General features: G+C 39.6%; 1 protein-coding gene across 2 annotated transcripts; it reads left to right on the plus strand.

The window, feature by feature from the left end:
• The first annotated feature begins 2,869 nt into the window (after positions 1 to 2,869).
• On the plus strand, positions 2,870 to 14,084 carry Mss51 (MSS51 mitochondrial translational activator). 2 transcript variants are annotated; one of them, XM_042690280.1, is made up of 7 exons: positions 2,870 to 3,913; positions 9,914 to 10,134; positions 10,396 to 10,551; positions 11,101 to 11,225; positions 11,632 to 12,198; positions 12,759 to 12,852; positions 13,147 to 14,084. In XM_042690280.1, the coding sequence occupies exons 1-7, from the start codon at positions 3,809 to 3,811 to the stop codon at positions 13,340 to 13,342; spliced, it is 1,464 nt and encodes a 487-aa protein (XP_042546214.1). In that variant the 5' UTR covers positions 2,870 to 3,808; the 3' UTR covers positions 13,343 to 14,084. The 2 variants fall into 2 exon arrangements, with proteins under 2 accessions (XP_042546214.1, XP_042546215.1); XM_042690281.1 differs by lacking the exon at positions 12,759 to 12,852.
• Positions 14,085 to 18,447: the final 4,363 nt, after the last annotated feature.

The following is an 18,447-nucleotide window of genomic DNA, read 5'->3' on the forward strand; positions in this document are numbered from 1 at the left end:
ATTACAGTTGGTGGTGATTTGATTAATTAAATTCTTTATAATATTGGGGTTTTTTTCCCCTTAAACTTTTGTTATACTTGCTTTATCTGAGTAGCTGACACTAGAGGACTTAGGATGCCTACAATAGGCCTCCTTAATCTAATAGTTGATGTCATTATTTTAATTAACTTTAACTGGAAAGAAAATGTATTTGTGGTATTTTTGAGTATTCTAACAGTAAGCAGGAAATATAATTGTCCTACAATCATACTAATTCATTTCCATAATCAAAGTAAGTATAGGACTTTGAAAGTTTTGCTCACGTTAGAATATAACTTTAATTTACTTACGTTTTAAATAATTATACAATAATATACATTATAAAGTCTTAATCTACATAGTATATGTATTTTTTCTGATTCCACAAACAAACCAAATTTCTTAAAGTGTTGACTTTTGCAACTTTTATGTTCTGTAATATCAATTTGCAAACCTCCATGAATTGCCTCTGATATATACTCTATACCTTAAGGTATATTTCTTTATGTTACTATTTTAAATAGGAACTTAAATAGTATATTGGAGACTAGAACTTCCTTAGTTCTTAGATTCATCACTAGGTTTTTATAGTGTTTGTGGTAATTAGGGGTAAGCATGAAGCAAACTAGAGGAATTATAGCTTGATGTTTAAGAAAGATGAGGAAAGTAAAAGAAAGGAACAACTCAGAAAAAAAAAGTATATAATCATCATAGGATCTCTTACCCTAACCTTACAGTTTCTAATCTATTGGTTAGGATTTTTTTTTTTACTTGTCTGTCTCGTTCTCTTTTTCCTTCTCCAACCCCTCCCTCCTTCCTTCCTTTCCACAGTGCCTCACTATGTAGCCCAGAATGTTGAACTTCACAATCTTCCAGCTTCAGCCTCCTAAGTGCTAGTATCACAGACATGAGCCACCACCATGCCTGGCCTTGTAGCCTATCTTCATCACTTATTTCACAACAAACCTTTGTTAAGTATGTAAGGTTTTTTGTTGTTGTTGTTGTACTTTATTTGCTTGTTTTTTGGTGGTTGTGGGGCTTGAACTCTGGGCCTGCCTGGGTTCTGTCCCTCAGCTCTTCAGCTCAAGTCTGCTTGAGCCACAGTGCTACTTCCGGCTTTTTCTGCTTATGTAGTGCTGAGGAATTGAATCCAAAGCCTCATATATGCAAGGCAAGCACTCTACCACTGAGTCTCTTCCCAGCCCAGTGTGAAAGGTATTTTATTTCATTTTATTGCAATTCATAATGAATGAAAATTGTGAAAACTTCAGATCTTTCTGAATTGTTACTATTTAAATGGTCTAACAATGTGAGTCGCAATACTGGTAAAATGAACACCACTTTTTTCTGTCATTCCCCTTTATATTAAAAAATGACACTTCTTTTTCTTTCTTTTTTTTATTGTGAAAATACTGTACAGAGGGGTTACAATTACATGGGCAAGATAATGAGTACATTTCTTTTTTTTTTTTTTTTCTTTTTGCTTATGTGGTGCTAAGGAATCGAACCCAGGGCCTCATGCATACAAGGCAAGAGCTCTACCACTGAGCCACCTTCCCAGCCCCATGAGTACATTTCTTATCAAGCATTATAGCCTCCTCCTTTGTTCCTTTCTTTCCTTTCTTTCCCTCCCTCCCTCCCTCCCGACCAACCTCCCTCCCTCCCTTCCTTCCTTTCTTTTTTTCTGTCTTTCTTTTTCTGTCTTTCTTTCTTTTTCTGTCTTTCGCCTAGGACCTGGCGTGCTGTTCCAGAAATTCTTCTTCTTGATCAAGGCTAGTGCTCTAGCACTTGAGCTATAACACCATTTCTGGCATTTTCTGAATAGTTTATTGAAGATGAGTATTTTTTTTTTTTTTAAGATAAGACTTTTTTTTTTTTTTTTGGTCAGTCATGGGGCCTGAACTCTGGGCTTGGGCGCTGTCCCTCAGCTCTTCAGCTCAAGGCTAGCACTCTACCACTTGAGCCACAGCACTACTTCCAGCTTTTTCTGCTTATGTGGTGCTGAGGAATTGAACCCAGGGCCTCATGGATGCAAGGCAAACACTCTACCACTGAGCCACCTTCCCAGCCCTGAGTCTTAGGGACTCTTGCCCGGGCTGACTTCAAACTTCAATCCTTACATCTCAGTCTCCTGAGTAGATAGGATTATACATGTGAGACACCAATGCCCAGCAAAATGACAATTCTTTTTTTTTTGCTATTCCTTAGGTTTGAACTCATGGCCTTAGTGCTGTCCCTGAACTTTTTTTGTCCAAGACTAGCCACAGGTACCCAGCTAAAAGTGACACTTTGAATTAGCAAAGTCTTAATCCCATACCTCTTAAACCTTATATGATTCAGCCATAGTAACAGAGCTTATAACCTCTTTAAGATTCATAGTTTAATTTTGAGGCTAGTTAAGGCTGAAGTTGGCTTGAAATCTTTGTTCAAAAGGTTGTGTACCAGTGGCTTACACATTCAGGAGGCTTAGACATGAGGATTGTAGATTGAAGCCAGCCTAGGCAGGAAAGTTAGTAAGATACTTATTTCCAATTAAGCCAGAAGTGGAGTTGTGAGTCAAGTGGTAGAACATTTTTCTTGAGTAAAAAAAAGCTCACAGACCGGACCTAGGCCCTGAATTCAAGCCCCGAGACTGGCCCAACAAAAGAGAATCACCCATATTTAACCAAAGTTGATGCATACCATAACTGATTTTTCTTTGTTCACAGCTTTTTGACATAATTTATATGGTGTTTATAGTGTTTATGTAATTTATGTAATGTTTCAATATTTTCTTTCACCTTCCCTGCTTATAATTTATTTTTTGTACAATTTGGAGTTCCTTTGAAATCCATTTTCTGTGACAAAACTGTGGATTTGTTTGATCTGGACCTCATTGCCAGAGGTTTTGTTTCCTACTTTGATATGATATTCACAGAAGCAGGTAAGTGACAGCTAGGATCAAATATAAACAGAAGTCAAGCCTTTTAGTCATTAATATAGGACCACTACTCCAACATGTTTTGATATAGCCTACAACTCAAGCTTTAAAGTGTAAAGTAGCTAAGATGAAAGAATGAGATAGTTTTTTTCTATTTTCTGTTCCTAGAAACTGTATTTTTAGTTATTAACTAAAATTATTTTAATTATTTTACTATTCTAGAATTATTCTTAAAATAAGGAAGTAGTATGTCATTGATGACACTCGTTTAAAATAATACATTGTTATTTCCTTTTGGAAAAGTTAATTTTGCAAACTAATTCTGTGTATTTACCTTTCAGTTAAGTTCTTTCTATACCATCAAATGACCATTTCTCTTCTGCTTTCTTTGGGTAATTTTATTTTTACTTAAGCTTAGATTGGCTATTATTGACTTATGTTTCACCAGTGTTTATTATGCTAAAAAAAGGATTTGGGTCTTGAACTCATCCTAGGTCTAGAGGGCATCCAAAAACTCTAGGACTTTGTACTAATGCTTTCCTTTTCTGATGAAATATTGCCTCTTTAATTAATCCCCAGAGATTTTTGTCCTTTCTGAAGCTGTAAACTGAGAACAGAAATACTCTCTTGAAAGAAGTCCAGGTAGGTTTCATCTTTCCTCAACTTGCCTGGCTTTTGGTGAGTTTGGGAGTGTTGACAGTATCTTGAGCTATCTTGGCAGATAATTAGGATCAGAAGGAGAGTAGTCCTCAGGCAAGGGTCCAGATCCTTACTTGCCTCATTAGAGAGAATTCAGACTTGTCTGTCTGGTTGTTAGGGTATACTTAATCACTGAGACCTAGCATTTCAGCAGTTTGCAGAGAAAATGATATGAAGGAACAGCTGCAAGTAAACCCCAGTCTGGATCTGAGGAGATCAAGCATTCACTTCACTTGGAGGAAAGAGAGAAGGAAGAAAGCCCAGGGCTTAGCAGGGGTAAGTTACTTTTTCATCAACCTGTCTGCTTAGTTTATAATTGAGTAAAGTATTTATCACCCCAGGGAGTGTTAGTCACTGATTAAGTAGCTGAATAGAGTCATAATAGCCATCTTCTTTATGTTTTGCCCCCCCCCCCCTCCTTTTTTTTTTTTTTTGGTTGGTCACAGGGCTTGACCTCTGGGCCTGGGGGCTGTCCCTCAGCTCTTCAGTTCAAGGCTAGTGCTCTACCACTTGAGTCACAGTGCCACTTCTGGCCTTTTCTGCTTTTGTGGTGCTGAGGAATGGAACCCAGGGCCTCAAGCATGCAAGGCAAGTACTCTACCACTGAGGCACCTTCCCAGCCCTATGTATTCCCTTTTTCAATATTTTTCTAGCCCTTTTGAAGATCCTTAGTGAGCAGCCTCATCCCCCCTTCTCTTCACTTCTGAAGTTGTTTTTGTGTCTGTTGGTAGAGAAATTTAGGTACCTTCTGGTATGAAGATGATGAGAAAATTACTGTGACTTAGGTGAAAAGTCAGGGCTTTTTTGTTGAAGAGAAGAAATATAGGAGAGACTTTTGTCTGGGAATAGGTTAATGCTTCAACTTTTAATTTTGAGATGAAGTGTAGACTTTTTCTAGACATCCAAGTAAATTTCTCAGCAATTTTTTATGTCATACAAAGACTTGATTTTTTTGTTTTTGGATTTTGTTTTTACGTGCTGAGAATAAATTAAATGCCTCAGTCACTGAGGATGGCTAGAAAAAGTGATTCTTTTTCTATAAAGTAGGGTAGAATGAACTCTGACAAAGTTCTTAGTGCTTACTGCAGTTCTTTCTGGATTTACTCTTGGATGCCCCCTCTGCTTTATTTCTCTGCTTCTTAAGGGGCTTATAACTTAGAGGAACGAACCAAGGCCTTTTGTGGAAAAGTTAGAACCAAAGATGCTGCACCTAGCCCTGGAGTACACAAAATCAGGCAGGCAGGCAGAAAAATAGAAAGGAAGGGAGAAGAAAAAGAAAGAAATGAAAACACCTCATTGCTACTTTCTTGTCTTCCTGCCAGAATGCTACCACATTTCGTACTGTGGGTCCATCAGTGTGTTCTAGAACTAGAGAAGTCTTATCACATTAGGGGTTTCACTGTGACCACTTCTTTTCCCCAAGCATTATGCTCCCTTTAACTTCTAACCAGTTCAACCAACCTTCGAATTGACAAGAGTTATTCTTCCGTTATTGGAAGAAGACATCTTGGAAAATGCAGTTGAGGCAGTCCTTTTTTACTTTTGACTGGCTTCCATTGCAACTAAAAGGCTTAGTTATTTACCATTAAGAAAATAGTTACTAGAAATCCTGGGATTTAAGACCCTAAAATTGTTTCAAGTGAAAGATACTTTCTGAAGGTTTCCTTTAACAAAGTTGGTCTAGAAAGATGAAATGTCAGGCCATTTTTATAGCAAAACATGATCCCCAAGGTGAACTTGATAACTTATTCACAGTAAAACCAAACACTGCCACTGTTTTTATCTTGTGTCATTTCCTTGTGTGTGGAGGCAGTTGGTCTGGATATTAATAACTTTTAGCCTCAGTGTCTATAGATACCTTTTTTCCCCCTCCTTTTTCCTTCCTTTCCTACCTCTCTTCCTTAACTGAGGTGAAATTCGTGTAACAAAATGAATATTTTTAAAGCTAGCAATCAGAACATTCACAGTCTTGTGTAAACACCACTCCATGTAGTTTCAAAACATTTTTCTCACTCCCAAAGAAAACCCTGTAATTGTGAAAGTTAATCCCCATGTTCTGTCTCTATCATTCTGCCTTCTGAACTCTCTGAGTTTTCTTAGTCTTGATATTTTATATAAATGGAGTAATGTAACAAGTAATCATTTGGCTGCTTTTTTAAGTTTTGGGGGGTTCATCTACAGTGTGGCATGTATCGGTATTTATGGCTGTTACTCAGTATCTTCTGTGTGTGTCTTCTGTGTGTGTCTATAATCTCAATTTGCTTATCCATTCTGCCTTTTGACTACTGTGAATAGTGCTATTGTGAACATTCATAGACACACATTTGTTAAAATATTCAGTTTAACTGAGGTATATACCTATGAATAAAATTGCTGATGATCACATCTTAATTATATATCTAAGTTTTTTAAGAACTACTATTTTTTTCATAATGCCTGCATTCTCACCACTAGCAGTACATAAAACTTGATTGCTCTATATACTCCATCCTTATCAACATTGACTGTTTTCTGTGTTTTTAAAAAATAATGGTCATCCTAGTTAGTGTGAACTGATACCTTACTGTAAATTTTTCTCCTTTGTCAATACAAGAATTTTACCTGAGAATCTCATGCTTTTTAGGCAAATATTCTACCACTTTTGTGTCTTCCTCAGCCATTTTTTTCTGTATTTTTAGATGAAAGTCTCAAATTTTTGCCCTAACCAGCCTCAGACTATGACCTTTCAACCTGTGGTATCCTGTGTAGATGTGACCTCAGGGGTAGGCCACCATGCCTGGCTTATTGAGATGAGCTCTGACTAACTTTTTGTCTAGTCTGGCCTCCAGCTCAAATCCTCCTAATACCTACCTCCCAAGTAGCTGAGATTATAGGAGAGACACCCTATTCAGCATTCATTGTAATTTAATTGGCATTTTCCTAATGACTTATGAACATATTTTCCTCTGTTTATTGGACATTTGTATATATTTGGAAAAAATGTTTATTCAAATACTTAGTTGGATTTTAGTTATATTCTTTTTTGGTGTTGATTTATAGAAGTTCTTTATATAGTCTAGATATTAATTCTCTTGTTTGTATATTTTTACCATTTTGTGGGTTGTCATTTCATTCTATTAGGGTGTGTGTGTGTGTGTGTGTGTGTGTGTGTGTGTGTGTGTGTGTGTGTGTGTGTGTGTGTGTGTGTGTGTGTGTGTGTGTGTGTGTGTGTGTGTGTGTGTGTGTGTGTGTGTGTGTGTGTGTGTGTGTGTGTGTGTGTGTGTGTGCGCGCGTGCGTCCGCGCGCGCCAGTCCTAAGGCTAGTGCTCCACTTTGAGCCACAGCTCCACTTCCAGTTTTTGAGTGGTTAATTAGAGATAGGGACTTTTCTTCCCTGGCTAGCTTTGAACATCAGTCCTCAAGCCTCCTGAATGGATAAGATTACTGGCATGAGTCACCAATGCCTGGCTTGTCCCTGATCTTTTGTGTTCAATGCCAGAGCTCAACTATCTGGGCCTCATCCCTACTTCCAGCTTTTTGATGGCTAAATGGAGAAAAATCTCATGGACTTTCCTGTCTCATCTGGCTTTGATATGTGATCCTCAGATATCAGCCTCCTGAGTAGCAAGGCTTACAGATGTGAACCACCATCACTTGACTGATAATGTCTTTTTATTATTTTTATTTTGGGGAGTGATGGGGATTGAACCCAGTACCGCTGATCCTATACCTCCTGCTTGATAGTGTCCTTTAATGCTCGAAAGTTTTTAACTTTTAGTCTTATTTTTTCATTGTGGTTGCCTGTCCTTTCGGTGTCATATCTAAGAAAGTGTTAGCAAGTCAATGTAATGAAGCTTCCCTCGTAGATTTTCTTCTACTACTTTTATAGTTTTAGTTCTTACTTCTAAGTTTTTAGACTTCATCTTCAAACTCAAGTCAAGTATTTTATTCCCAAATTGTTCTTGTCTTCATTTCTACAGTCATGCTGAATACCTCTCTGTACTTAGAATTCCTTTTTCTCCATTTTGTTCATTCAGAGTATCAAATCCAAGATTAATTCCAACTGCTACCTGCTTCATGAAGTCTTCCAACATACTTGACCCTACTAAGCAGAATCTCTCCTCATTTCCCATTATGGCTTTATTTTCACTAGAGGATTTATATAGTACCTTATTGTTTATATATAAACTCACTATTTAGATTAAATGTATATTTTTCTTTTTTTCCTTTTCTTTGGGGCGGGGAGGGGTCCGGTCGTGGGGCCTGAACTCTGGGCCTGGGCGCTGTCCCTCAGCTCTTCAGCTCAAGGCTAGCGCTCTACCACTTGAGCCACAACGCCACTTCCAGCTTTTTTTCTTTTTGTTTATGTGGTGCTGAGGAATCGAACCCAGGGCCTCAAGCATGCAAGGCAAGCGCTCTACCACTGAGCCACCTTCCCAAACCTCCTTTTTTTTTCTGAGACAAAGTTTACTATATAATTCAGACTGACCTTGACCTTGTAATTCACCTCCCTCAGCCTCCCAAGCATTGTGTTTACAGGCATGTACCCTCACCAGCAAAGATCTCTCTATATATTTGTTTCCATTTCATATTTTGCAATGGATTTTATCTGTAAATTAATAAATATATGTGGAATTAATGAATGTTTAAAACTTTTCCGCTGTGGTCTCTTCTGTCTACTCAACCTTTGTGAAAATTATGGGAGAAGATGAGGCAGGTAAGCTGGGTATCATAGTGTCTCAGCTAGGTAGTAGATGAATATGGCCTTAATTGATTTACTTTTGCTACATAACTCTTAGCATTTTATGTTGTTCCTTTTGGTTTGCATTTAATTTGCATTTCTTGATTTAATGTTTTTCTTTTCTTTCTTTCTTTTTTTTTTGGTCAGTCTGGCTTGAACTCTGGGCCTGGGTGCTGTCCCTCTTCAGCTTAAGGCTAGTGTTCAACCACTTGAACCACAGCACCTCTTCTGGTTTCCTGGTAGTTTTCTTGGAGCTAAGAGTCTCGCGGACTTTCTTGCCCAGGTTGGGTTTGAACCATGATTCTTAGATCTCAGCCTCCAGAGTAGCTAGGATTACAGGCATGAGCCACCAGCACTGTGGCTGATAAACATTTTATCTCTTCAACCAGATTAGATTAGCTAATTCTTCAGTTGGTGGGAGTTTTGGATAACCAAACTTTGGTTGCTTCTGTATACTACGAGGCACCTGTGGTTTATGCCTGTAATTCTGGCCACTTAGGAGGCTGAGATCTGAGCATCGAGGTTCAAAGTCAGCCCTTGCAGAAAAATCTGAAAGAGTCCATCTCCAATTAATCAGTGAAGTGTAGAACTAGAGGTATGACTCGTGGCAGAATACCATTTAAGCAAGCAAACCGAGTAAGAACTTGAGACACTGAGTTCAAGACTTGGTATCAGCATGTTTTTGTATACACATACACACATACTATTACTAATATATTCTCCTTATAAAAAATTAAACATAGGGGCTGGGGGTTTAGCCCAGCGGAAGGGCGCCCGCCTGGCATGCCCAAGGCCGTGGGTTCGGTTCTCAGCCCTGGTTTAAAAAAAAAATTAGCTGGACACTGGTAGGTCACACTTGTAATGCTAGCTACTTAGGAGGCTGAGATCTGAGGATCACAGTTCAAAGCTAGCCAGGGCAGGAAAGTTGGTGAGACTCTTACCTCCAATTAACCACTAGAAAACTGGAAGTAGCACTGTGGCTCAAGTGGTAGAGCGCTTGCCTTGAGTTGAATAGCTAAGGGACAGCACCCAGGTACAGAGTTTAAGTCCCACAACGGACCAAAAGAAAAAACATTACAGAGAAGCTTGAAGTCTTCCTGATCAGTCCAGTTCCCATTGCATTCTTCCCCTATTCAGAGTTAATCACTGTTTAGAGTTCTGCTAGATCTTTCTCTATGCATTTTTAAAATTTTAAATTATTATAATAAAAGCGATATTCAGAAGAGTTACATAAGTCAGGTAAAGAGTACATTTCTTTTTGGACGTCACTCCTTCCCCCTCTATCTCCCAGTTTTTCCCTCTCCATGCATGTAATGTCTATTTATAGAACTTCATCTTCAACATACATGTAAATTATATTCATATATATACAATGCTAATCTTTCTCACACTTGCCTATAGTGATCAATAATACAAAAATCCTAAACTATACTGATCTGTGTCTAAGAAACTGGAATGAGAAGTAAAAAGTCAAGCATCTAAAGTTATCATTTGTCTAGTTTGCCAAATTTCACTCTAGATTTGTTTTGAATATAGTCCCTATGTATTTTTGGACAGGCCATGGCTCCACGTTCTCGGAGACGAAGGCACAAGAAGTTTCTGTCAGAGGCTTCTGTGATTGTGAACGCACCCACAGTTGTGACTCCTGTAGCAATGACGCTCTCAAAATCTGGTCCTAGCATTGATGCTCTTGGCTTCTTCTCCTTGGACAGTAATGTTCCTGGTCTGTCCCAGCTGATCCTTGAAAAGCTGAACATGAAAAGCTATGATGAATTTAAGTGAGTGACCAACTCTGTGGAAGTGAGACTTACTGTCTTTAGTAGAAGTGACTAGAAAAGGTATATATGGGATATTTCTAATAAGGGATTTTCTCATCTTGACTTTTGACAAATATATTGCCACAGAAGATATAATTTGCTTAAGTAAGAAATGATATAAAATGAAAGAGTACGTGAAAATGTATAGGAGACAAGGTGGGATCTGAGAGATTTTAGAGACACTCTTTCTTGCACTACTTTTTTTCTATGTTGTCTCTACAGGTTGGTAGTAGATGGGGGAACCCCTGCCTCAGGCTTTGGATTTCGATGTCCTAAAGAAATGTTCCAAAAGATGGAGGACACGTTCCGATTCTGTGCTTACTGTAGAGCACTGCCTAGTGGCCTTTCAGACTACAAGGTTCTCCGACACTGTAAGAGGTGATTTGTGGTATGCTAATAGGGGAGACTTTTAGAAGTAACCCTATACTGAGTTTTCATTGTAACAGGAAAGGTTTGAGAATTTTAAGAATACCTAAAAGATTATTCTTGATTTTGTGTAACACAATCTATAGAGAAATTAGAACACAGTTCTAATCCCTCATCGTTTTGTTGGTGTGGGTGATGAGACGAGACACTTACCTACTCTCTTCTTGAAGCCTCAGTGGTTAAAGCTACAATCTTCTGGGGAAGTTAAAGTTAAACTATGCCTAATAAAAGAGAGTAGCTGCAAAGTCTGTTTTATTTTTCCCAAAAAGATGTAAAAATTCAGTTGTTCCTGATGAGTGTGAGGTAACTCTTACATAATAATTGCATCTCAAATCACGTCTGCCTCCCCTGCCAATGCAGTTTCTACAGTTGGTACTTCCTCAGTTGTTGCTCCTTGCTGTACCATCTTTCCCTATTCAGTGATGTTTCTTTTAGGTGCAAGTATCCCAGAGTATATTTTATTGGTATAGGAACATCTGTTTCTGTGGTCAATTCCCTCAGGTGCAGAAATGTCTACTACTGTGGTCCAGAATGCCAAAGATCAGATTGGCCAGAACACAGAAGGGTTTGTCAAGAACTTCGTCTCGTGGCTGTGGATCGTCTCATGGAATGGCTCCTGGTCACAGGTGGAATGCTGGTGTTTGGAACCTTGCCCTAATGGTCATAAATGGTTGTCCTTGGGCTGGGAAGGTGGCTCAGTGGTAGAGCGCTTGCCTTGCATGCCTGAGGCCCTGGGTTCGATTCTACAGCACCACATAAGCAAAAAGAATAAAAGCCAGAAGTGGCGCTGTGGCTCAAGTGGTAGAGCGCTAGCCTTGAGCTGAAGAGCTGAGGGACAGCGCCCAGGCCCAGAGTTCAGGCCCCACGACCGGACCCAAAAAAATAAATGGTTATCCTTGAATAAAAATATGAAAGCATATTATTATAGGGAAAAATGAAGAATTAGAGCAGAGTGAACATAGATTATTAGTGAGAAATGAAATTTTGAAGCCAGGAAAGATTAGGTGACTTCTTATTTCTTCTTCCCCTTAGGTGATTTTGTCCTACCATCAGGACCTTGGCCATGGCCCGCTGAAGTTGTACGGGACTGGGATACCTGGTTTTCTATGAGGAAGTTACAGCTGGATCCTATCTTGGATGCTGTGCTAGGTAGTCATGCTATGACTACTCTATGGGCCAGTGTAGGAAGGCCAAGGCCAGATCCAGATGTCCTACAGGGTTCTTTGAAGCGGCTGCTAACAGATGTTATATCACGTCCCTTGACACTGGGCTTAGGGCTTAGGGCCCTGGGGATAGATGTTGGGAAGACTGGGAGATGCACATTGCATGTGGCTGGTGCTTCCCATGTGGAGACACTTCTCTCTCGTTCTGGGGACTATGATGAGCTTGGATACATGTTTCCTGGACACCTTGGCCTCCATGTAATCATGGTAGGTGTGGATGTGGCTACTGACTTTTTACAGAGCACCTCAGCTTCATCTTTGGAACCTGGCACAGTTCAGCTTGGTGGCCACAGAGGACTCTATCATGACTTCTGGGAGGAGCAGGTAGAGACTGGACATGTAGCCCATCCAGATATGGTCGTAGCATTCCATCCAGGTAAGAGCCATTGATATCAGAGAAATCTTTGGTGCTTCCCTTGAGAATTTTCCATCCTGTTTCTTACATCTTCTTTGGAACCCTTTTTATTTGATCTCATTAGTCACAATAATTTGATGATTATTTCACATATAAACTACACTCGGGTTTAGAATTGGGGGGGGACAGAATCTTGTGAACGATCATGATGATGGTGGTGGTAGTTATTGGGGAAGAGTAACATGAGGATTGGAGCAGGCACTGTTGAAGAAATGTTTTGTTTTTAAGGTCTGTCTAGGGGCTGGGAAGGTGGCTCAGTGGTAGATTGCTTGCCTTGCATGCACAGGCCCTGGGTTCGATTCCTTAGCACCACATAAGCAAAAAGAAAAAAGCCAGAAGTGGTGCTGTGGCTTAAGTGGTAGAGCGTTAGCCTTGAGCTGAAGAACTGAGGGACAGCACCTAGGCCCAGAGTTTAGGCCCCACAACCGGACCCCAAAAAAAAGGTCTGTCTAAAAAATCCGCCCCCACCTACTATTCCCCCTTTTTGAATTTTCATTCCAATTCTCATTCTGGTTCTATAGGTTTCCATGCTTCCCCAAACTTGATGGAATCTTGGCTCCCTACTCTGCTGCTGCTTCGTGACTATGAGATCCCTACATTGATTACGCTTTACAGGTTTTGATCTTTTCCTATTTGTGATATTTCCCTGATTCGCTTATTTCTCTGTTTATCCAGATGAGCTTATTTTGTGCTCTTGTGTTCTTCTGTCTGGGTAATATGTTCTTTCTTCTATTGCCTTCTTCCATTCTCTTGGAACAAAAACCTGTGCTACTTAACTAGAGATTTAGTGAGACATTTGGGAGGAAAGGATAGTCTAGTCCAGGCTTGATAAGTACAGAAATGTCATGCTTTCAACCAATTGTTACTCTTTTCTCATAATAGTAGAGCAATTTTTCTTCTCTCCCACAGCAAACAGGAATTGGCAGCCTCTTTACAGATACTGGTGGACCTGGATATGCACATCATTGGCTATGGAGCTAATCCTTTCACATCCCTCAAACCTGAACAGGTCTATTCTAATCCCAACAAGCAGCCAGTATACTGCAGTGCCTACTACATAATGTTTCTTGGAAGCTCTTCTTGCCAGCTAAAGGAAGGCAATTAGATAGTACATGGTGGTATTTAAATAGCTAAACCAGATCCTTACTGGATACCAGGGAAATGAGAAGACTGTGATGAAGTTACCCTGTTGATGTCAGATTGTGGCCAACTTTGAAATATCTCCTAAACTTTATTTATCACTCAAATAAAGTGAATGAGAGCGTCAATATTACGTGACTCATTTCTAACAACTTAGTCATAGCTAGGTATAGTGATGCATGTCAGTAATCCCAGCACTCAGAAGGCTAAGGCAGAAAGATCTCAAGTTGAAGGCTAACCTGGGCTACATAGCAAGATACTATCTCAAAAGGAAAAAAAAAGTCTGAGGTTAGTCAAAGTAATGACTAGACATAGGTTTCTAGAGTTACTTGGTATCAAGCAATCAAAAATCTAGAGTTCCTAATAGTTTCCTTTGTGTGAAAGATACCTATTGAATAGAACTGGATGTCACTGAAAACAAGAATGAGAACTACCTGAATCTTCCTTCTCAAAAAGACTTTCTGATGTAACAATTTGGGCTTAAAAATGGAAGTGTTAATTCGAGTCAACAAGTTTTGGTGACACGAAGAAAGTTGTAAGGATCCTATTTTCTTGATTTGTTCTAGAGAAATATCTCTTTCCCCTCTGTCTTTTGGGCAGGGTGGGGGAGAGGGGATTCTGACTTGAGAGAGGCCCTGGTATTGTATCTACATATCCCAGGGTATATCAGATTTCACCTGTCCTGCAATAAAATTAGGTTTTCTGTTTTTTGGTTTTTTGTTTTTGTTTTTGGTGTGTGTTGTCCAAACTGATTCAGAACTCTAGATCTCTAGCAATTCTCTTGTCCCAGTCTTCTAAGTACTGGAACTAAAGATACTTGCCTCTGCATCTAGCTACTTTGAGACCTCTTAAATCATTATCCTCCCTTTTTTTCTAGTATTAGCAAGTATTTCTCATCTGCACAAAACCTCAATATTAGGTTTCTCTGATGCCAGCAGAAGTGCCTGCACCACCACAAATTTCTCATGTTACTATTTTTTTTAATCATACTCTTAGGACTGGGACATTCCTTAGATATTTATTTGTACAACCATGCCATGACATTCACACATACAATCACACACACAAAACCTGTCTCCCTGACACATACACATTTGTACTTTTCTTTTTCTGTGGGGGAAATGTTAGAATGTGTTTATTCATTCAAAACATTCATTTTTTAAAATTTAATTTTATTGTGAGGGTGATGTACAGAGGGATTACAGTTATATAAGTAAGATAATGAGTACATTTCTTATCAAACATTGTTGCCCTCTCCCTTGCTTTCTCCCACTTTCCTCACACCTCCCCCCCAACTCAAAACCTTTACTTAGGACTAGAGGTATGGCTTAAGTAATAAAATCCTTGCTTATTGCCCATAATTTCAGTCTCTAGTACATCAAAAAGCAAACACACACACAAAAATGTAGTATTTATTGTTACTTTGGGGCAGAAAGATGAATGAGTTCTGGTCCTTATTCTTAACATAGGAAGAGAAATTATATGTATACAGTGAAACCTTTATTACAAAGTATAATCTGGAATAAGAAACATAAGAGAGACTAGATGGTGAGGAAGTACATCAAGAAAGAGAGGTAATTTTGGTAAATGACAGTGGTATTGTAAATTAAAATGTTATAAAACAGAGGGCAAGGAATTACAAATGGACATTGGGAACAGAAGTTTGAAGGCAGAAAATGGGAGAATGCATTAAGGGATTAATATAAATTAAGTCTGGAAAGTAGATTGGGATCATATTATGGATGAGACATAGCTGGCAGGTCAGCTTTGGATTTCTGTAGATCTAAGTATGACTCCTGAGATAACCATCAAAAAATTTTGGTCCTGGGCTGGGAAGGTGGCTCAGTGGTAGAGCGCTTGCCTTGCATGTCTGAGGCCCTGGGTTCGATTCCTCAGCACCACAAAAGGAAAAAGCTGGAAGTGGCGCTGTGGCTCAAGTGGTAGAGCGCTAGCCTTGAGCTGAAGAGCTGAGGGACAGCGCCCGGCCCAGAGTTCAGGCCCCATGACCGGACCCCCCCAAAAAAAAAAAATTGGTCCTAAGGTAAACTTCTGTTAGCCTTAGTTTCCACATTTTTAAAATTTGGACACTACCTAAAACCCTAAGATATGTTAAAGTATAAAGGAAAATATGTGAGAAGTTGGTGGACTTACATATCCAAATTTCAAACCATTTTTTTTAAAGCAATCATGATAATGTATAGGAGATAGATAGATCAGTAAAATAGAATTAAAAATGATCTTAGTTCTTTTGTATTTCTATTAAAAATATAAACTGGATGGCTTATTGAAATTTATTTGTTAGGGCTGGGAAGGTGGCTCAGTGGTAGAATGCTTGCCTTGCATGCCTGAGGCCCTGGGTTCCATTCCTCACCACCACATAAGCAGAAAAAGCTGGAAGTGTCGCTGTGGATCAAGTGGTAGAGCACTAGCCTTGTGCTGAAGAGGTACAGTGCTCGGTCTCAGAGTTCAGGCCCCACTACCAACAAAAAAAAGAAAAAAGAAATTTATTTGTTGGGAGTTTTTGAAATCAGGAAGTCCAAAGATCAAGGATCTAGCCATTCTGATATCTGATGAGGGCTCATTTTCTGGCATACAAAAGCTCTTTTATACTGTGTCCTTTCATGATGGAGAGACTAAACTATACCTGATACCTTTTTTTTTTTTTGTCGGTCGTGGAGCTTGAACTCTGGGCCTGGGCGCTGTCCCTCAGCTCTTCAGCTCAAGGCGAGCGCTCTACCACTTGAGCTACAGCGCCACTTCCGGTTTTCTGGTGGTTTATTGGAGATAGGAGTCTCACAGTCTCTCCTGCCCGGGCTGGCTTTGAACCGCGATCCTCAGATCTCAGCCTCCTGAGTAGCTAGGATTACAGGCGTGAGCCACCAGCGCCCCCCGGCGTCTGTGATACTCTTATCTCCAGTTAACTACCAAAAATCTGGAAGGGGAGCTGTGGCTCAAGTAATAGAGTATTATCCTTGAGCCCAAAAACTCAAGGATGGAACTCAGTCCTGGGGCTTGAACACAAAAATGATCTTTGAAAATATTTTAAGAGAAAGAAAACAAGTACTGGTTTGTGGTTTGAGGCCAGCTCAGATAAAAACTAAGGGGAAAAAAAAAAAAAAAAAAAAAAAAAAAACTAAGGGAAAAAAGGGCTGGAGTATAGTTCAAGTGGTAGAGGGTTTGCCAAGCAAGCCCAAGGCCCTGAATTCAAACTACTAAATCCCTGTCCCTCCCCCCCAAAATAAGCCAGGCACAAGTGATCATATATTTTTTTAGTGCATTAATATGCTATGTCCGGAATAGGTATGTCTCTGGGGACACAAAGATTACTGTCTGTATATCAATAGGCAGGATATACTGTCTGTATATCAATAGGCAGGGTTCGATTCCTCAGCACCACATAAGCAGAAAAAAAAGCCGGAAGTGGCACTGTGGCTCAAGTGGTAGAGCGCTAGCCTTGAGCTGAAGAGCTGAGGGACAGCGCCCAGGCCCAGAGTTCAGACCCCACGACCGGACCCAAAAGAAAAAGAAAAAGTCCTGAGATCAAGTACCAGTTCTGGCATGTGTACATGTGCAACACATAGACAAAAGAAAAGAAAAAAGAAACCTGTCGGATAACCCTACCCCATCTGCTTATTTAATCAACAGTAAACTAGGGGGAGGGGTGACATCCAAAAAGAAATGTACTCTTTACCTGGTTTATGTAACTGTAATCCCCTGGTACATCACCTTTATAATAAAAATTTTAAAAAACTAAACTAGCTTGTATTTTGAGGGTCAATTATTTATTGAACACATTACTATTAGCTCTAGATATAGTCTTGTTTTAATAGTTTACATTCTGTTGGAAGGGACATGTTAAACACAATTTCAGATGCATTTAATTCTATAGAGAAAAACATGATCATGTATATGTATATATCACTAGTGTTGGTCAGAGAGTGTACCTCCAAGAGAATGACATTTGTAATGCTAGAGTAAAGAACATTCAAAGTAGAAGCAATAGGAAGTATAGAAGTCTGAGAATTTGTGTTGGGCAGAAGCTTGTTTAGACAGAAAGTATCTGCAACAAGAATTTAAGTCATTGAGGATGAAAACAGAATAGAAGGGAACCAGTATTTAGCACCTAGCCAACTAATCAGTACTTTAGACTATTCTGATTTCAGGAAGCTCTTAAAGGAGGTTAATCAAGAGGATGATGGGATTCAATTTACTCTTTAGAAAGCTCTTAACCTCAACAGTATTGACTTGGGGCCAAATCTGTGTGTGTGCGCTTGTACCAGTCCTGGGTCTTGAACTCTGGGTGCTGTCCCTGAGCCTCTTTTGCTCAAGGCTAGCACTTTACCGCTTGAGGCACAGTGCCACTTCCAGCCTTTTCTGTGTATGTAGTACTGAGGAATCAAACCCAGGGCTTCGTGCATGCTAGGTGAACACTACCACTAAGCCACATTCCCAGCCCTAGGGGCCAAATTTTGTTGTAGGGATTGTAGAATGTTGGGTACCATCCTACAAACATCATAGGCATTATGGGATATTTAGTACCATTTCTGGACTCTACCCATTAAATGCTAGTGTCCAGCCAACCGAAAGTATTCTGTTGTGTCCACTAGTGATAAAATTACTTTTCTAACTATAAAAAGTATATGCACAAGCACTGACAGACATAAGTGTTCCCATTAAGAGAAGCAAAGTAGCTTCTATAGAAAAGTGAACACAAGGTGGCCTTCCAGGGGGTATGTGTGTTGTGTTCAAGGTTGGCACTCTACTACTTGAACCACAGCTCCATTTCTGGCTTTTTTTGTGATTAATTGGATATAAAAGTCACATTATTTGCCTTCCCCAAACTGTCTTTGAACAGGGCCCCTCAGATCTTAGCCTCGTGAATAGCCAGAATAACAGACATGAGCTCCTATGCATGTTTTGTTATTACTGTAATAAGTTTGTAAGGTTAATAAAGGTAAGGGTCTGGGAATGTGGCTTAGTGGTAGAATGTTTGCCTAGCATGCATGATGAAGCCCTGGGTCTGATTCCTCAATACCACATAAACAAAGAGCTGGAAATGGCACTGTGGCT

Source organism: Dipodomys spectabilis, unplaced genomic scaffold (assembly GCF_019054845.1).
Source record: "Dipodomys spectabilis isolate Male_0828 unplaced genomic scaffold, ASM1905484v1 ptg000136l, whole genome shotgun sequence".
In the NCBI taxonomy this organism is placed as follows: domain Eukaryota; kingdom Metazoa; phylum Chordata; class Mammalia; order Rodentia; family Heteromyidae; genus Dipodomys; species Dipodomys spectabilis.

Coding starts and splice junctions, on each gene's coding strand:
- Mss51 (XM_042690280.1), top strand. CDS start 3,809: ATGAAGGAACAGCTGCAAGTAAACCCCAGTCTGGATCTGAGGAGATCA. Junction 10,552..11,100: donor GTTCTCCGACACTGTAAGAG/GTGATTTGTGGT, acceptor CAATTCCCTCAG/GTGCAGAAATGTCTACTACT. Junction 12,853..13,146: donor ACATTGATTACGCTTTACAG/GTTTTGATCTTT, acceptor TCTCTCCCACAG/CAAACAGGAATTGGCAGCCT.